Source organism: Callithrix jacchus, chromosome 6, assembly GCF_049354715.1.
Source record: "Callithrix jacchus isolate 240 chromosome 6, calJac240_pri, whole genome shotgun sequence".
Taxonomy (NCBI): Eukaryota; Metazoa; Chordata; class Mammalia; order Primates; family Cebidae; genus Callithrix; species Callithrix jacchus.
This window is the reverse complement of record NC_133507.1, coordinates 158,619,169-158,635,249: the sequence shown is the minus strand read 5'-3', so window position 1 is coordinate 158,635,249 and position 16,081 is coordinate 158,619,169. Positions and strand designations below refer to the sequence as shown.

Genomic DNA, 16,081 nt, shown 5'->3' with positions numbered 1-16,081 from the left:
ACTGTGCCTGGCCAACAACCACTGATTTAATTTGCAATTCTGTGGGTTAGCAATTTTTGTCTGGGCTCAACTGGGTGGTTCTTCTGTTTTCTACTTGGCTCCCTTATATGTCTGTGGTCAGCTGCTTGTCAGCTACAGAGCTGCTGGTGTAGAATGGTCTCAGCTGAGCTAGTTCATCTCTGCTCCACGTGGTCTCTCATTCTCAGAAGGCTAGCCTGGGTTTGTTCACAAGGTGACCTGGCAGGGTTCCCTGAGGGAAGACAGAAGTGTGTAAGGCCTCCTGTGACCTAGGTTAGAACTGGTGCATTATTAGATCTGCCACACTCTATTGGCCAAAGCATGTCCAAAGGCTAATCTAGATTTAAGGGTGGAAAACTAGGCTTGATCGAAGGACTTGCCACATTACATTGTAAAGGGCATGGGCACAGGGAAGGCAGGTAATTGGGACCATATGTCCAAACGATCTACTGTAGCTGGTGTGAAATGATTACATAAAAGAAGGATTGGATACACCAAAAAATGGACTCCACATCTTCTTAAAATGATTAATGCTGTAATAACAAGTAATGATGGTAATAATAGGAAGCCACGTGCATGTTCTCCTTGAAGACAGAGGGGAGGGATGCAAGTGAGTAGGACTGTGCTGATGCTGCTGCCTGGCCTGTGTGCCGTGGCTCATGCCCTGCTCCATCTTGGGTGCCAACTCTAGGAGCAAAGAGGGCAGTGGGCCATGTGACAGAGGGCTAGCTGGGGTGATGCAGCTGCAGAACTGGGCTCCTGTAGTTTGTCAGCAATGTGTGCTTCTCAAGAGAATGTCACAGTGTGCCATGCTTCGGAGGGAAGTGCGGATTCTGCAGGTTCTGAACTTTGTATACGGATGAGATGTGAATGCAAATGATCCTCGGAAAATGACTGTCTGGCTTACTACTGGCTGACTGGCTGACTTTCAGAATGGAGAAAGAGAGCCCATCTCTTCCTACTGCAGACCCTTCTCTCCCTCACTACTCAAGTCCTTCAGCTCTTTTCTTTGTCTTCAGAAGGAATGGCTTTAAATCTCAGCATGGGCTGTGCACAGTGGCTCACGCCTGTAATCCCAGCACTTTGGGAGGCGTGGTCAAGAGATTGAGAGCATCCTGACCAACATGGTGAAACCCTGTCTCTGCTAAAAATACAAAAATTAGCCGGACATGGTGGCGGTCACCTGTAGTCCCAGCTACTCAGGAGGCTGAGGCAGGAGAATTTCTTGAACCGGGAGGCAGAGGTTGCTGTGAGCTGAGATCACACCACTGTACTCCAGTGTGGGCAACAGAGCGAGACTCCATCTAAAAAAAAAAAAAAAAAAAAAATCTCAGCGTAGTAAGAATGAATATCATTGCTAAGGCAACTAGGACCCTTATCATGGCACTGGATGCTGCATTTAGCTTCGTGGCCTCTATTTTTCTAGGCTTTAATGATTCTTATTATTTCTCTGGAACAATCCCTAAAATTGGCTCAACCTTCTTATGTTTAGGAAAATAGAATGAATGAAGTAACCTAGTATTTGAAATCTTACGCTATCAACCTGAAAATATATGAATACTTCCTAGGATGTATAGGAAGATATGACTATAAAATAATACATTTTCTTCTAAGAAAGCTATGAAGTGTGGGTCCATGTTGTTGTGTCTGTTTGATTAGGTTGCTGTTCTCTCTAGGGATTGGTAATAGATCAGGAAACTGTCAGGAAAAATACACATACACAAAAATTAAGACAAAAAATATATACACTTCCAATAGTAAGCCCTGAGAGCAACATTATACTTGCTAACTTTATAATTTTCCAGCTCAACATAGTATTTGATTGAGTGGATACTTTCTTATGATGAAAGTAGCTAACTACTGATTTCATTTAATTTTTGGTGTTTGTTTTGGCTGGTTTATTGCTATAACGAGAACGTTGTTGGATAGTATTTACTATTGTCTCTTATTTTCTCTCTGCCTTTATTTTATAAATGGAAAGATGTTTTGTAGAACAATATAAGCTTCATTTTTAGTGATTCTATTTTTCAGTGTGCTGTTCCGTATCTTTTTCGAGGGGGGCACCAATCCTTGAGAAGGAATTTAATATATGCAGTACTATACATAATCTATACAAACTATTGCATGCGTCATGCTAAAACAGCAAATCTCATGTAGCTCACGGGGTGCTTTCTTTGCTTTAGACAGCAGGCAGAAGTAGAGGCAACACTTTCTTTGTCTTAACAGAAACATTCCGAATAATGTTACTTCAAGTCCTACATCCAAACCAGTGACCACCACGAAGCCGGTGACCACAGCGAAGCCGGTGACCACCTCAACAAAGCCTGTAACGATTGTAAATCAGACATCTGTGAAGCCGGCCGATGCAAAGCCAGCCCCTGCGAAACCAGCCCCTGCAAAACCTGCAGCTGCCAAACCTGTGGCCACAAAGGCAGCCACCGTCAGACCCTCAGTGGTGGTGAAGCCAGCAGTGGCAGCAAAGCCTGCAGCAGCAAAGCCAGCAGCTGCAAGACCCCCTGCTGCTGTGGCAAAACCAGTGGCCACCAAGCCCGAGGCCTCTAGGCCACAGGCAGCCAAATCAGCTGCCACCAAGCCAGCCACCACTAAGCCCGTGGGTAAGAAAGCACTTTCTAGTGCTGCCATCTTGCGACATCCTCATTGACTGCTCCCAGGGCGTGATCCCCAAAGCCTGCATGTAAAGCACTCAGAATACAGTCCTTGATCTGGGCTTGTGCATCTGGATGATGCATTTTAAGAGGTGTTGGTTAGAGATTGCAGCCTCTGTTGTCACCTTTCTCCCACTCCCCATCCTGTGCCCTCAATCCTGACTTGGGGTAGAGATGGGAAGCTCTCATTCTCCCTGGAATGTCACTGGGAGCACTGCTCACCTCACCTGGAAATTGAGTTGTCTTAAACTAAAGAGAAAAGATTTTATGTCAAAATAGGGTTTTAGCCCTTATTTAAGGAGTGAGAGAAACAGAAAGAAAAAGCCTGCAGTTGGTCCTTAGGCACCGAGGCAGTTGTTTCCGTGCTGGTGTCCGGAGCTGGACTTGCCTACCTTAGAATATGACTTGAAAAAGTCTGGGGGACCTCTTTGTGAATGCATACTTTGTCCCTGCCTATACCCACAGAGAAGGGGCCCTAAGCTCTGTGCTATGGCAATATTGGGTGTTCAGTCTAGCAGCCTGAAAAGTCAGAGCCTGGACCATCAGCCATTCCCCCAAGACTGAAATCTATGCTTATAATGACCGTGAGAAAAATATTGAAAGTAATGGCAAACCCCCAATTACTCTGCAGCAACCTAATATATTTCAGACCGAATTAGATACAAAAGGTAGGTGGGTTTAATGAGGCCAAGAGTATGTTATTTATCGTTTTCTTTAAGAAGATACTGAAAGACACTACAGAGTGTCACAAGCTGTATAGGAAGGCTCATGATAAAATGGGAATTATCTTCATTTTAGGAGCAGCATGAAAGAGGGAAAGCAGAATTCCTTTAAAAGAATTTCACGTTGTACCCTAACATTTTATGACTTAATATATTTTAAATTGTGGGGGCTCATTTTGTAGCAAACACAACTTATGATTAGTATACTTGCATTTTCAAAGTATCTTCTTAACAGTGTAGATTTTTTAATAGAAAAAAAGGTAGTTGATGAATAATGGTATTTTTCATTATTGTGAGTTTCACATTTTACGTGTGCTGACAGATTATAAGAGCAATAATTTTGGGAGCTTGAACAAGAAATTACTTCCCTGCCTCACCTAAATTTCAAGTCAATTTTTCTGTTAGCACATCCCCTCCAGATTTCCTCTTGCTCAGTCATGGAGGATTTTATTTGTTACCTTCACACTCTGATCTATCTTCCAGTTAAGGTGTCCCAAGAAGTCCAGGTGTTTGACATCACAGAGAACAGCGCCAAACTCCACTGGGAGAGGCCCGACCCCCACAGTCCTTACTTTTATGACCTCACCGTCACCTCAGCCCATGATCAGTCCCTGGTTCTGAAGCAGAACCTCTCCATCACGGACCGCATCATCGGAGGCCTGCTCCCTGGGCAGACGTACCACGTGGCCGTGGTCTGCTACCTGAAGTCTCAGGTCAGAGCTACCTACCACGGAAGTTTCAGTACAGGTAAGTATGTGATCAGTACAAGGCAGTGCCTGATTTCTATGTGGAATATCAATGAGGACACAAGGGTGACACTGATGGAATCTATTGGGGAATAACTACAAGCTAGGGGAAAAAAAACACCGACTCAGCCTGGGTGCTTTGGTGGCACCTTGACTTATAAAAGACAGAATGGAAAATGGGATTCAACGTGGGATGTGGTCCTGCCCTATGGGTCCTGGGCTACTTTATGCAGGAAACCAGATCCATGTGGCCTGAGCACAGCCCTTTCCAACATCATACTCAGGAAACGTGGCCATGGCTCTTGGCAGGAGCTCTCTGCCGCCCACCACCCTGTCCAGGTTTTAATGTTCAGGAAAACACCAGCCAGTCACTGACCCCTTAGGGAGTAATGGAGGTGTCCCTGAAGTCTCACCACCCCAGGGGTGGGGGATGTCCGGTAGCTGAGTCTCTCTGCCCTGATCTCACCATAGTTGGGCTTTGTCCTCAGCAGCTGTTGTCCCCAGGGGTCCCCCAGTTCACTGAGGCCTGCACAGGAGTACTCTCCCAGCTTTTCTTAATTATTCATGATCCCCTCTCTCATCGGTCTAAATTCTTCTGGATTTCCCCATCCGGTTCTTCTTGATCCCCCACTGCTCCAGGAATGTGGAGGGGAAGGCTCCTCTTTTCTTTAGGCCAACGTGATTCAGATCAAGGAACCAGCTTGAGAAAAGGGAATTCCCACCAGTGCCATTGATTAGGCCATAGAGATATGAGTCCAAAGACCCAGCCAACCCTAGGGCTCTATTTTCCTGGACGGCAGCAGAAGAGGCTGTGTGGGAGGTGAGAGGATTTGCTCAGAAGTTCAGGGATCTCCTCCATTTGTTTATTAGTACATGGATCCAACTTGTACCCCACGGCACAAGCCATGGATGCAGAGGTATCTTGGATCTCTGTCTTTCAATCCCTGCTCCCCCATGTCAGACATTAATCACAGCAGGCAACCTTGTATCAGTCACTAAGGATTCCCAAGCCCTCTGGTTTCTGATTTACCTACAAGTTGCATGTATTTCTCTTTTACAGTGAAATCTCAGCCCTCACCTCCACAGCCAGCAAGGTCAGCTTCTAGTTCAACCATCAATCTAATGGTGAGCACAGAGCCGTTGGCTCTCACTGAAACAGGTGAGTTGTGAACATATTAGGTCCCTTAATGGCACTGAGAAAATACCCATCCAAAAAGTTAAAGCTTTGGAAGTCTTGATTCCAGTTCACCTTCCCCTGTTGTAGGTCTTGGCCCAGGCATGACTTCTGTGGGGAAATGTCTGCGCCAGCTCTCAGCTGCCCGACATCATCTTATTCTGCATAATCCCAGGTGTAAATGGAATCTTACCTTACCTGTGACCAGGCTCAGGGAGAGTTCGATGGGAGGTGCTTTCGAAGCTATTGCTAGGGTTCACATATCCGTTAGTCATATCTCCTGTGCCTCATACTGGGACTCGAGTTGATTTGTGGTCTGTGATGCCACAAAAATTGGGATTTCATTTGCTCAGCGATTTAATTGAATACAAAACTGCTTAGAAGATCACAAGGCAAATCTGGCTGGAATCCATGAGACGCATGGGTTTGGAGCTGACTCATGGGATGTTCTGATCCTGATGTCCTAAGCACACAGCCTGGCTTAGTCTGTGATGCCCCTCTCTCATGTGCTTGAGCCCCGGAGTGTGTGCAGGGCCTGTGTTAAGTTAGTGACTGATTAGCTGTGATTCAGGAACTGACAGCTGTTACTTGCTTTCGTTCTTGGGCAGTGAAACTCCGAGAGACCTGGAATCTCTCACTCAGCAGAATGTGGACTTGGCTTGTTTATCCACGAGAAACTGTTTATCAAAGTAGTTGACAGGCCTTGCTTGAGACAGTTCAGCCAAGAATGATGATGCTAACATAAAAAATGGAAATTCCGTGGGAATTTAGATATAATACTGTTTTATAGACCTCATTAGGGGGCAATTCATCATATTTTGGTGCGTCATCTACCGCCAGGAGGGGGAAAGCATTTCTTATAACAATGCTTCTTTCTGTAACTGATTTTAAAGGCAGTTGTTGAGTGAGCCCGTTAGAAGGCCCTACCATGGTGCTTGAGCTCAAAGAGAAGCCACGAGGAACACAGACTTCCCCCAAAGGTGTGGGTCAGGACAGAGTCAACTGTAACCTCAAAGTTGTTGAAATCTGTGTATGTCATTTCTCACTCACTGGCTAACTTTACCCTGAAAACAGCGTGAGAAATATACAATTTTTAGCCCATTTAGTGCTTCATTGAGAGAAGATGACTTGGTGTAAACTAGACAGCAAGATTTGGGGATGTGTTTGATTCTCTTACATGTGGTCCAGAGAGGACAAGGTTATACAAACAGCAGTGCCTAGTTAATATAAACAACAAACTCTTGAAGCAAGATTCTGGCTGGGCTGTCTGGCTTTTCTTTTCTTTTTTTATTTTGAGTTGTGAGGTTCAGAATTAGGAAGGTGCTTTTGAGCCGGACCTTTGACACCGAGAGCGCCTGTCCACATGTGATGAAGAGAAAAGAGTCTTTGAAATTGGGGCTTGTGTTTCTTTCTCCTTCATATTAACTGGGGCATAACCCTCAGACGCAGGATGTGAATGTCCTCTCGCCATTTCACATGTGCGTGTCTGTGTTGTGCGTGTACACATGCATATATGTGCTTTCCTGCCTGAAGTGAAGACATAAATTACTTTTTAAAAAAAAGAACAAGGCCCTACATAATTGATCGCTGATCTCTTAAACTTAACTACTTCATAGGAACAAAACAGGCCACTTAATATACCTTGGCCTGATCACTACACGTTGGCTTATGTACATACATGCTGTTTTTGAGAACGCTTTCTGAATTATAGGTTGGTGGGAAAATAATTGTGATTTTGCTACTGAAACACATCTCATGCCAGTTAGAATGGCGATCATTTAAAAAATCTGGAGACAACAGATGCTAGAGAGGATGTGGAGAAATAGGAATGCTTTTACACTGTTGGTGGGAGTGTAAATTAGTTCAATCATTGTGGAAGACAGTGTGGCGATTCCTCAAGGATCTAGAATAGAAATACCGTTTGACCCAGTAATCCCATTACGGGGTATATATCCAAAGGATTTTTAATCAATTTATTATAAAGACACATGCACACATATGTTCATTGCAGTACTGTTTACAATACCAAAGACTTGGAACCAACCCAAATGCCCATCAAAGATAGACTAGATAAAGAAAATGTGGCACATATACACCATGGAATATTATGCAGCCATAAAAAGGATGAGTTCTTGTCCTTTGCAGGGACATGGATAAACCTGGAAACCATCATTCTCAGCAAACTGACACAGGAACAGAAAACCAAACACTGCATGTTCTCACTCATAAGTGGGTGTTGAACAATGAGAACACATGAACACAGGGAGGGGAACAACACACACTGGGGTCTGTTGGCGGGTGGAGGGCCAGGGGAGGAATAGCAGGGGGTGGGGAGATTGTGGAGGGATAACATAGGAGAAATACCTAATGTAGGTGACCGGGGGATGGAGGCAGCAAAGCTCCATGGCATGTATATGCCTATGTAACAATCCTGTAAGATTTACACATGTACCACAGAACTTAAAGTAAAATTAAAGAAAAAGAAAGAAAATAATGGCAAAAACCACAGTTACTTTTGCACCAACCTAATGAATGGAGTATTTACTTAAAATGTCTAAAATTAAAAATGGATAACCAGAATTAGGAGAGGAATGCTTATCCTCCCTACCCCATCAACTTCTCTCCCTCCCCCCCTCCCCTTCTCCTGTAATTGTCATTTTAACCATTTTCCTGGGGGTGATGGGGGAAACCTTTTAATGGTTTATATATTTTTGGACATATAAAAAGAAGTTAGAAGACATCACTCTTTATTAAATAACTTTAAAAAATAGTAACCTCATGCGACTCAGTAGTTGCATGTGAATTTTGCATCCAAGTTCCAGTTATGACAATATGCATTGTTTTGCATTATTTCTCCAGAGATAGAGTTCCTAGACCATTCAGGCAGAACAGAGTTTTAAAAATACATTTTCTATATGTACATGTGTCTATTTTAATTCCTCTTACTTTCTGCGGCATCAAGGAACTAGAAACATGTTTACAGAGATGGGTCCCTATGATACTACTGCTTGCTTTTTTTACTTTTGTGAATAAAAGATGCTGTCTTAAGAACCTATATTTTTCATAGTTTATCATGTTGGATTCTGGGGACCTGGTGGCCTGTGTTTGAGTCTGTGAAGGAGTCTGTGGGCAAAACACCCTGAAATGAAAAGGTTCCCAGTCCTGGGCCCCTAAGGCAGAGGAAGAGGAGAGCACCAGGGTTACCCTTTGTTTTCATTTGTGTTTCTTAACGTTTGCACATTTTGACAATCGCACTGAATAGATGCTTGTTTATCAGGAATCTGAGTTAGGCACGAAATGCGAGGGCAGTCTGGTTAGGGGATTCTTTGTCCCTACAAGGTCTGGCCCTGTTTGGTGTGTGGCAGGGAGGCTCTCGCCTTTGAGATGAAGGTTGATGCTGTTAACAGACCTTGATTCTGTTAACATGTCTATGGTTGGCAGCCATTCAGGATTCCAGCTTTGCAATGTTAGGTGATTCAATTTTAAATGGTTAATGTTTATATATTTCTAAAACAAACAAAATGAACCCCCACACAGATATCTCACTGTGCTTTTTTCTTTGTTCAGCATCTAAAAGAATTACACCCCAGCCACTTTTCTGTGACACATCTGCTGCCTACAAATGGCAATTAGCAGCAATGGACCCTTCATTCGTTACCACGGCCTCCTGAATGCATGGGTGTTCTGGGCCTTTCTGCCACCGGCTTTGCCGCTGCTGGTTTAGACAGTGCTATGTAGTTGCTAATTCTGATTTTAGTCTCTTGTTACCATTTCCCTCTCCTCCCTTCTCATTTTTAGCTAAGGAAGCCTTGGATAGATATTTTCTATGCATATTATTACTAAAGCTAAGACTCCGAAATTTCTAAACAACAAGTTAGATTTTCTAACTTAAAATTTACTTTTTGCAATATTACCAAATGAACCCTAAATTACTGGCTTAATCGTATGTGTTACAGAAGTTTTAATGCAGAAACTAGAAAAAGATAACAAATGATATCCTTTATTATTCGCTTTTGAAGTGAGCAGTCTGTAGAACTGATCACGTTTTGCCTGAGCAGGCATCACTGGGCCAAGTATTCAGCTCTGAGGGAACCATCATGTCATGTTTACCAACATTTTACTTACTGATTCTAAGATGTACATTTTTTTTCCCCACTGGGACCCTTCCGAAACTGAAACGTGACTTGGAATTGACAACATATCATGGTTTATTGGTAGTATTTTGTGTGACTTAGTGGAACATAAAACAAGGGTGCATCATAAAATTAAGATATCTTAGATTGGATGGCATACAGTATTTGGTTGTCCATGTTTCATATGCATATATATCATCAATTAGCATAAAATGGTATATTCAGGGGAAATATCTGACTTTATGTTAATAATAATTTAAAGAATGAACGAATCCCATGGCTGAAGTAAGTTAAATAGCTACAGGTGTTTGGGAAATTGTCCTCTCCAAGCTGTCTGTCGTTCATCGCTGTGTGAGGAATTGTTCTGATTCGTTACCGTGTGTGGATCATGTTGCGCCCAGAGAGTTATTTTTTATCCTGAAGTCTTAAAAAATAGGAGTCTGTTGGGCAAGATCTGAAAGAGTAACGGGTCCAAAATTTAACCACAGCTACATTTAAAAATAAAATTAAAAATTGGCCACGTGTGGAGGCTCACACTTATGATCCCAGCAATTTGGGAGGCCCAGGTGGGTGGATCATTTGGGGTCAGGAGTTTGAGACCAGCCTGGCCACATGGTGAAACCCCATCTCTACTGAAAATACAAAAATTAGCCAGGTGTGGTGGCGTACGTCTATAATCCCAGCTACTCAGGAAGCTAAGGCAGGAGAATCACTTGACGCTGGGATGCGGAGGTTGCAGTGAGCTGAGATTGTGCCACTACACTCTAGCCTGGTAACAGAGTGAGACTCTGCCTGAAAGTAAACAAATAAATAAATAAACAAATAAATAAAGTTAGAAATGTAGTACGTTACCTTGGTACCTTTTGAACTAACCAGTGCTCAAAATGTCGACGGTGGAAAGTGTTTTCAATCAGGCAATTCGTACCTGCACCCATGCTTGGATCCAAGGAAGCGTCAAGGTTTGTAAGCACTTTACACCACAGTAACAATGCCGAGTGAGAGGGTGGCTGACCGTTAAACTGATGAGGAACGTGTGGCTGGAGGCAGCGTGAACACCTCCAGCCTGCCTGCCTTCAGTGTGCTCAAGGGAGCACTTCCGTGGAGATTCGGAAATCAGTATGTTTGGAAAACGTCAAAGCTGGCGCCTTTAAAAAGGCACTGAAACACTATGGGATCCTCAGACTATGAAAAGGACAAGGCTTTTCACTCAACATGTTTTCCGCCTTGAAGAATACACATACTTTTTGCTGATCAGAGTTAAAAGAGATGTGTTGTCAAGCATTCAGGATGTGCAAAGAAATCTGCTATACAGTTCTCATGGTGACAGCATTGCTGGGTTTGCTGAAAACCAGTAGCGACCCGATACATAGCCTTCCGATGTTTTTTCTATGAATATTACTGCATGTGGGTAGGGGCATGCACTGCATGCATCCACTCCCATGTATCTTTATTACAAAAACAGACCGTGGTGCTTAGGGTGCCTTGCACCCCAATGTTTTTGAACAGTTGTTGTTAGGATGTTCTAGGTGGGTGCCTGTGGCTTCTGGGAACAGGTGGGATTCCCAGAATCCCTAACACTGTGACCGGTAGTAAGGAAATCTCAGCAGACAGTGGTCTGAGTCAGACAGCGTTTCACCTCTCTGTTTTGCAAGGAAACTTACATTGTTATTCTAGGTTAGGAAGCCAGGAAGCTTGTGCATAATTTTCAGTCCATATTGTCTTTTAGGGTCTCACTAGGTTCTCAGTAACTAGGAAGAGCAAATCAAGGAAGACTCAAGCAAACACTCCTCTCAGAAAAAGCAAAGGCTCTAGAGGGAAAGGCTCTAGATGAACAGCTGTTGTGCCCGAAGACTGGTGGTTCTAGGGAGACGTCCCAGTGAGGTTCAACAAGGGCCGGCCATCTCTGTTTGTACTCCAGGTCATTTAAATGTATGTATATATTTTTGAGACAGAATCTCGCACTGTCACCTGGGCTGGAGTGCAGTGGTGCAATCTCAGCTCACTGCAACCTCCGCCTCCCAGGTTCAAGCAATTCTCCTGCCTCAGCCTCCCAAGTAGCTGGGATTACAGGAGCCCACCACCACACCTAGCTATATGTGTGTATGTGTGTGTGTGTGCATATGTGTGTGTGTGTGTGTGTGTGTGTGTGTATATATATATATATATATATATATATATAATGTTTTTTTCTTTAAGTAGACATGAGGTTTTACCATGTTGGTCAGGCTGGTCTTGAACTTCTGACCTCAGGTGATCCACATGCCTCAGGCTCCCAGCCTCCCAAAGTGTTGGGATTACAGGCGTGAGCCACTGAGCCCTGTTTTTTTTTTTTTGCTTTTAAACAGTTGCTTTAACATATGTGGGAATAGCTTAGGAGAGTCCAGCCAAAATGACGGGTCTCAGAAGTCAAGGTGATGTGGTGTTTGCATTAGAAGTCTGCTTAAGAACATAAAACCCCCCATTTTCATGCTCCTGAGGCGGGGAATTTCAGGTTTTTGTCTTTGAATCGTGTTGGGTTCTTAGTCATATATTTCTCTTGCTTTCCCAAATATCTGCTTGTCCACAGTAACAGTGTCCTCATTTTCCATTAGTAAATCTTACAGCGTCTCAGTAGTGACTCTCACTGAAATAAGGGCAGAAAACACCAGTGCCATGGTGTGGACCTGGAGGGTTAGGGTGGAGACCCCAGGAAGCTGGAGAGCCTAGTCAGATGGGAGGTGGAGTGCGCTGCTGTAAGGCTGCCCACGGGTCTGTGGGTCTGGGCAGACCTCTCATGATTGGTTCAGAAGAGCCCAGGGGACGGGGAACTGAACCGCTAAACACAGATGGTCAGGACTGAAGTGCACTTGAGAAATAAATTAGAACAAATAGGGTCCATTGGCAAATGCTCTGGGAAGGAAGGACGAGGGAATAAGGTGACCGTTTGATGCGGGCCTCATCCACACACACACACACACACACACACACACACACACACGCACAAGAATTTCCTTTTCTGTGTTACCTTTAATTTTCAGTCTACTTGGCTGGTCATGAAAGGTAGAGCCTTATTATTGAACAGTATGCCAACAGAATTGAATTTCCATTTTTGCCAAGAAGTGTAAAACCCCGAGGTTTTAAAATTTGGTTTCTTCTCTGGGGATTTAACATGGAAGGATTTGGTGGGCAAATGGCCCAGAAATTGGAAAGGAGAACCCACCAGTAAACGAGGGATAAGTTTTGTTGGTTGAATCGCCTTTCGTTGCTCAGTTCCCTTGAGAAGCTTTTTTGAAAGCTAGGCATTTTCCTTCAGTTGCTGGCATACTTGAGGGAAAGGAGGTTGTTTCTGTAAATTGTCTCCATTTTATTTTGACTTCCTGGAGTCTTCAAAGGCTCTCAGGGGACTGCTGGCTTTCTGGTCCCTGAGAGGGTCTGCGACTAGGAGGTGTTGTAACTGTGAGCCACCAGCCACCAGCCTGGCATTTGGGTGACAGCAGCAACCAGGGAATGTTTGAGACCAATTCTGAGCCTCAGTCCCGTGCACATTTGAGTCTGCTCCACCGTGGGTGATCCAGGCTGTGATTATCCACTGAAGACTTAGGTTTTCCTTGTCCTTTTTGGTGTCTATCTGAACTGCAGGTGCTCACCACCTCCACAGCTGTGAGCAGCCTGCCTCGCTGGGGACAAAGGGTAATTTGAGCTGGGTAATTTGAGCCTGTTAGCTGCTCACAGGAACATACAGAATTGGCTTCAGGGAGTTTTGGAGAAAGAAGGTTTATGTTTTCAGACTTACAGATAACAGTTGACATCAGTGCTTCTCTTTCTCAGAACAATCTGGAGTTTGCCAGAAAAGTCTGTAAACAGAAGTTGCGCTGTGTGTGAACTGTAAACTTTTTGCTCCAGGCATCGAGGGGACCTTCACTTTACTTTGCAGCTGGGCTATATCAGACATGTGCATTTAAAACATAAATTTCCTTAACTGGAAAAAGAATGCTTCTCTGTCTTCAAAATAGCTCTGCTATGTGACATTTTTGCCATCATGCATTTTACATCAGTGCTAGCTCTTCGTTTTACGTGTTTCGTTTGGCAGGTCACAAAGGCCCTTGGCTACCACACACGTGTACACACACTTTCAAAGGATTTTCTTTTCTGCTTTACCCTTAATTTTAAGTCTACTTGACTTGTTATGAAAGGTAGAGCCTTATGGTTGAACTATATTCCAACAGAATCAAATTTCCATTTTGCCAAGAAGTATAAAACCCCGAGGTTTTAAAATTTGGTTTCTTCTCTGGGGATTTAACATGGAACGACTTGGAGGGCAAATGGGCCAGTGATTGGAAAGCAGAAAGACAGTTTATTTCATTTAAAATTATTCAGTAACCACTGCCAACGTTTGGGATTCTGAGTGCCGTCTATGAAGCACTTTCACTGATTTAACTTCATTTATCTCTCACCATGCTGCAAGTGATTACTATGTCCATATGGCAGTGAGGAGACAGAGAGTCAAGCAGGTTCAGGGCGCCTTCACCTGGAAGCTCTTCTCTCTTTTTTTCTTCTGCCACAGTAGGGTCATCAGACTGTCAGCCCCGGCACTGGCGACAGAGTAACACACCCATTCTCATTAATGTCCTTTTGTCATCTTGTTATTAAAGATATATGCAAGTTGCCGAAAGACGAAGGAACTTGCAGGGACTTCATATTAAAATGGTACTATGATCCAAACACCAAAAGCTGTGCGAGATTCTGGTACGGAGGTTGTGGTGGAAATGAGAACAAGTTTGGATCACAGAAAGAATGTGAAAAGGTTTGCGCTCCTGGTAAGTGATTCTTCTTTGTGTTTATGGCTTTTGCACATAAGATAAGAAATTCAGGTCAGTAAGTCACTTTGGAAAATATTAGAGGTACAAAGATTGCGATACATAGGAAAAAGAAGATAAATTGCATCCTCAGATAAGGAAGAGGTTCAAATACAGCCCGTGAAATTTCTTTTTGAATTCCTATTTTGGGTTTCTAAAAAAACACTTGTCCCTTGTCATTCTTCAGAAATCTTACTAAGTTGCCATTTTCCGTAAAATATTGCACCAAAAATGATTTCTGGGAAAATAACGTAATGAGCAACCACAGAAAACACCAAAGATAAATAGCCCCCACAAATTTATCTTTAAATAATTTTGCTTCGTATAAACAACAATAAGCGTCTCCATTACATTGGACAGTTCGACTGGTGATAAAATAAACACTTTAAACGGATCCTGGGGTCAGTGTCAGAATGGGGAGAGCTCAGTTCGTATAAAGACCTGGTAGATGATGCAGGGCGGAAGAATGGAATCAGATTTCACAGACACTCCCGGGCCCCAGGCCGAGAAGGTCACAGAGAGCCACGGATGGTACCGAGCAGAAAAGTGAGACAGGCGATGGAAACCAGGGGTTGCGCGGCTGTGTTGTGATAACAACGTGCCCTTTTGGGTCAGTAATGTGACCTTTCCTCTCCTCTCTCGGCTCCTCATCCCACCCCTCCCCTCTCGACCCTCAGTGCTCGCCAAACCCGGAGTCGTCAGTGTGATCGGAACCTAAGCGTGGCTGGCCAACATCATATACCTCTTGCAGAAGAAGGAGTCAGCCATCGCCAGCTCGTCTCTGTAGAAGCTCCGGGTGTAGATTCCCTTGTATCATTTCATGCTTTGATTTACACTCGAACTCGGGAGGAATCATCCTGCTGCATGACCTGTCAGTATGGTGCTAATGTGTCTGTTCTCTCCAGTACTTTGAACGTTGTGTAATAGTTAGCCACTCCTGGTGTGTCTGTGAACATCAATTCGAATTCCCTCTGGAGTTTCATGTTATGCCTGCGGCAGGCAAATGTGAAGCCTGGAAAGTAACGCAGATGTCATGGCTGCTCTGTATACTTTTGCTTGGTTCATTTTTTTTCCTCTTAGTTAAGCATGACTTTAGATGGGAAGCCTGTGTATCATGGAGAAATAAGACACCGACTTTCTCACTTCCTGGATTAGATTTCAAGCTAATTTTCTTTTTCGAAAGCCTCCAACAAATGATCCATTTCAGAAGGAAGCAGAATCCCTTGATCTATGCGCACCGTTGGGACCAACGCCTTCATTAAAGAATTGAAAGAAAGTTGTCATAGAGAATATTTTTGGCATTCCTCTAATGTTGTGTGTGTTTTTTTTTTGTGCAGGGGGGAGGGGATTTAATTTTAATTTTAAAATTTTTAGGAAATTTATACAAAGAAACTTTTTAATAAAGTCTATTGAAAGTCTCCTGGGTGTGGTGTTCTTGGCTGTCTTGTGTCCACAGCAGCGATTGTTAGAATTCCCCCCTAGCCTGGGGAAATTGGGCTTGGTCCTGGCCCCATGGACCTGGGCAACACCCTTTCATTTCCAGTGGAGGAGGCAAGAAGCGCTTTATCAGCCAGTGTGCAAAGAGACCGGGTGGAGACAAGCATCCCCGGCTTTGCGAATTCAGCCCCACATCCTCCAGCACTCCGTGGCGAGTGCAGGGTGTTCCTACTGTCGGGTCCAGGCTGGCTTCCATCCTCTCCCCTAACTCTTTGTTGGCCCCCAGAGCCTCAGCCTCCTCCTGTCTTCCTCTCTGCAGTGCTCCTTTCCCAGTGGGTTGACTTGCTCCG

At 44.0% G+C, this 16,081-nt stretch overlaps 1 protein-coding gene across 1 annotated transcript in view; it reads left to right on the top strand.

Moving 5' to 3' along the window:
- COL6A3 (collagen type VI alpha 3 chain) overlaps positions 1–15,712 on the top strand; it is a 93,224-nt gene extending 77,512 nt beyond the window's left edge. Inside the window, exons 40-44 of the mRNA XM_035306121.3 lie at positions 2,245–2,633; positions 3,890–4,153; positions 5,213–5,311; positions 14,091–14,255; positions 14,972–15,712. Of these exons, the coding sequence (XP_035162012.3) occupies positions 2,245–2,633; positions 3,890–4,153; positions 5,213–5,311; positions 14,091–14,255; positions 14,972–15,012 (958 nt within the window). The 3' untranslated portion in view covers positions 15,013–15,712. The remainder of the gene's footprint in view (positions 1–2,244; positions 2,634–3,889; positions 4,154–5,212; positions 5,312–14,090; positions 14,256–14,971) is intronic.
- Positions 15,713–16,081: the final 369 nt, after the last annotated feature.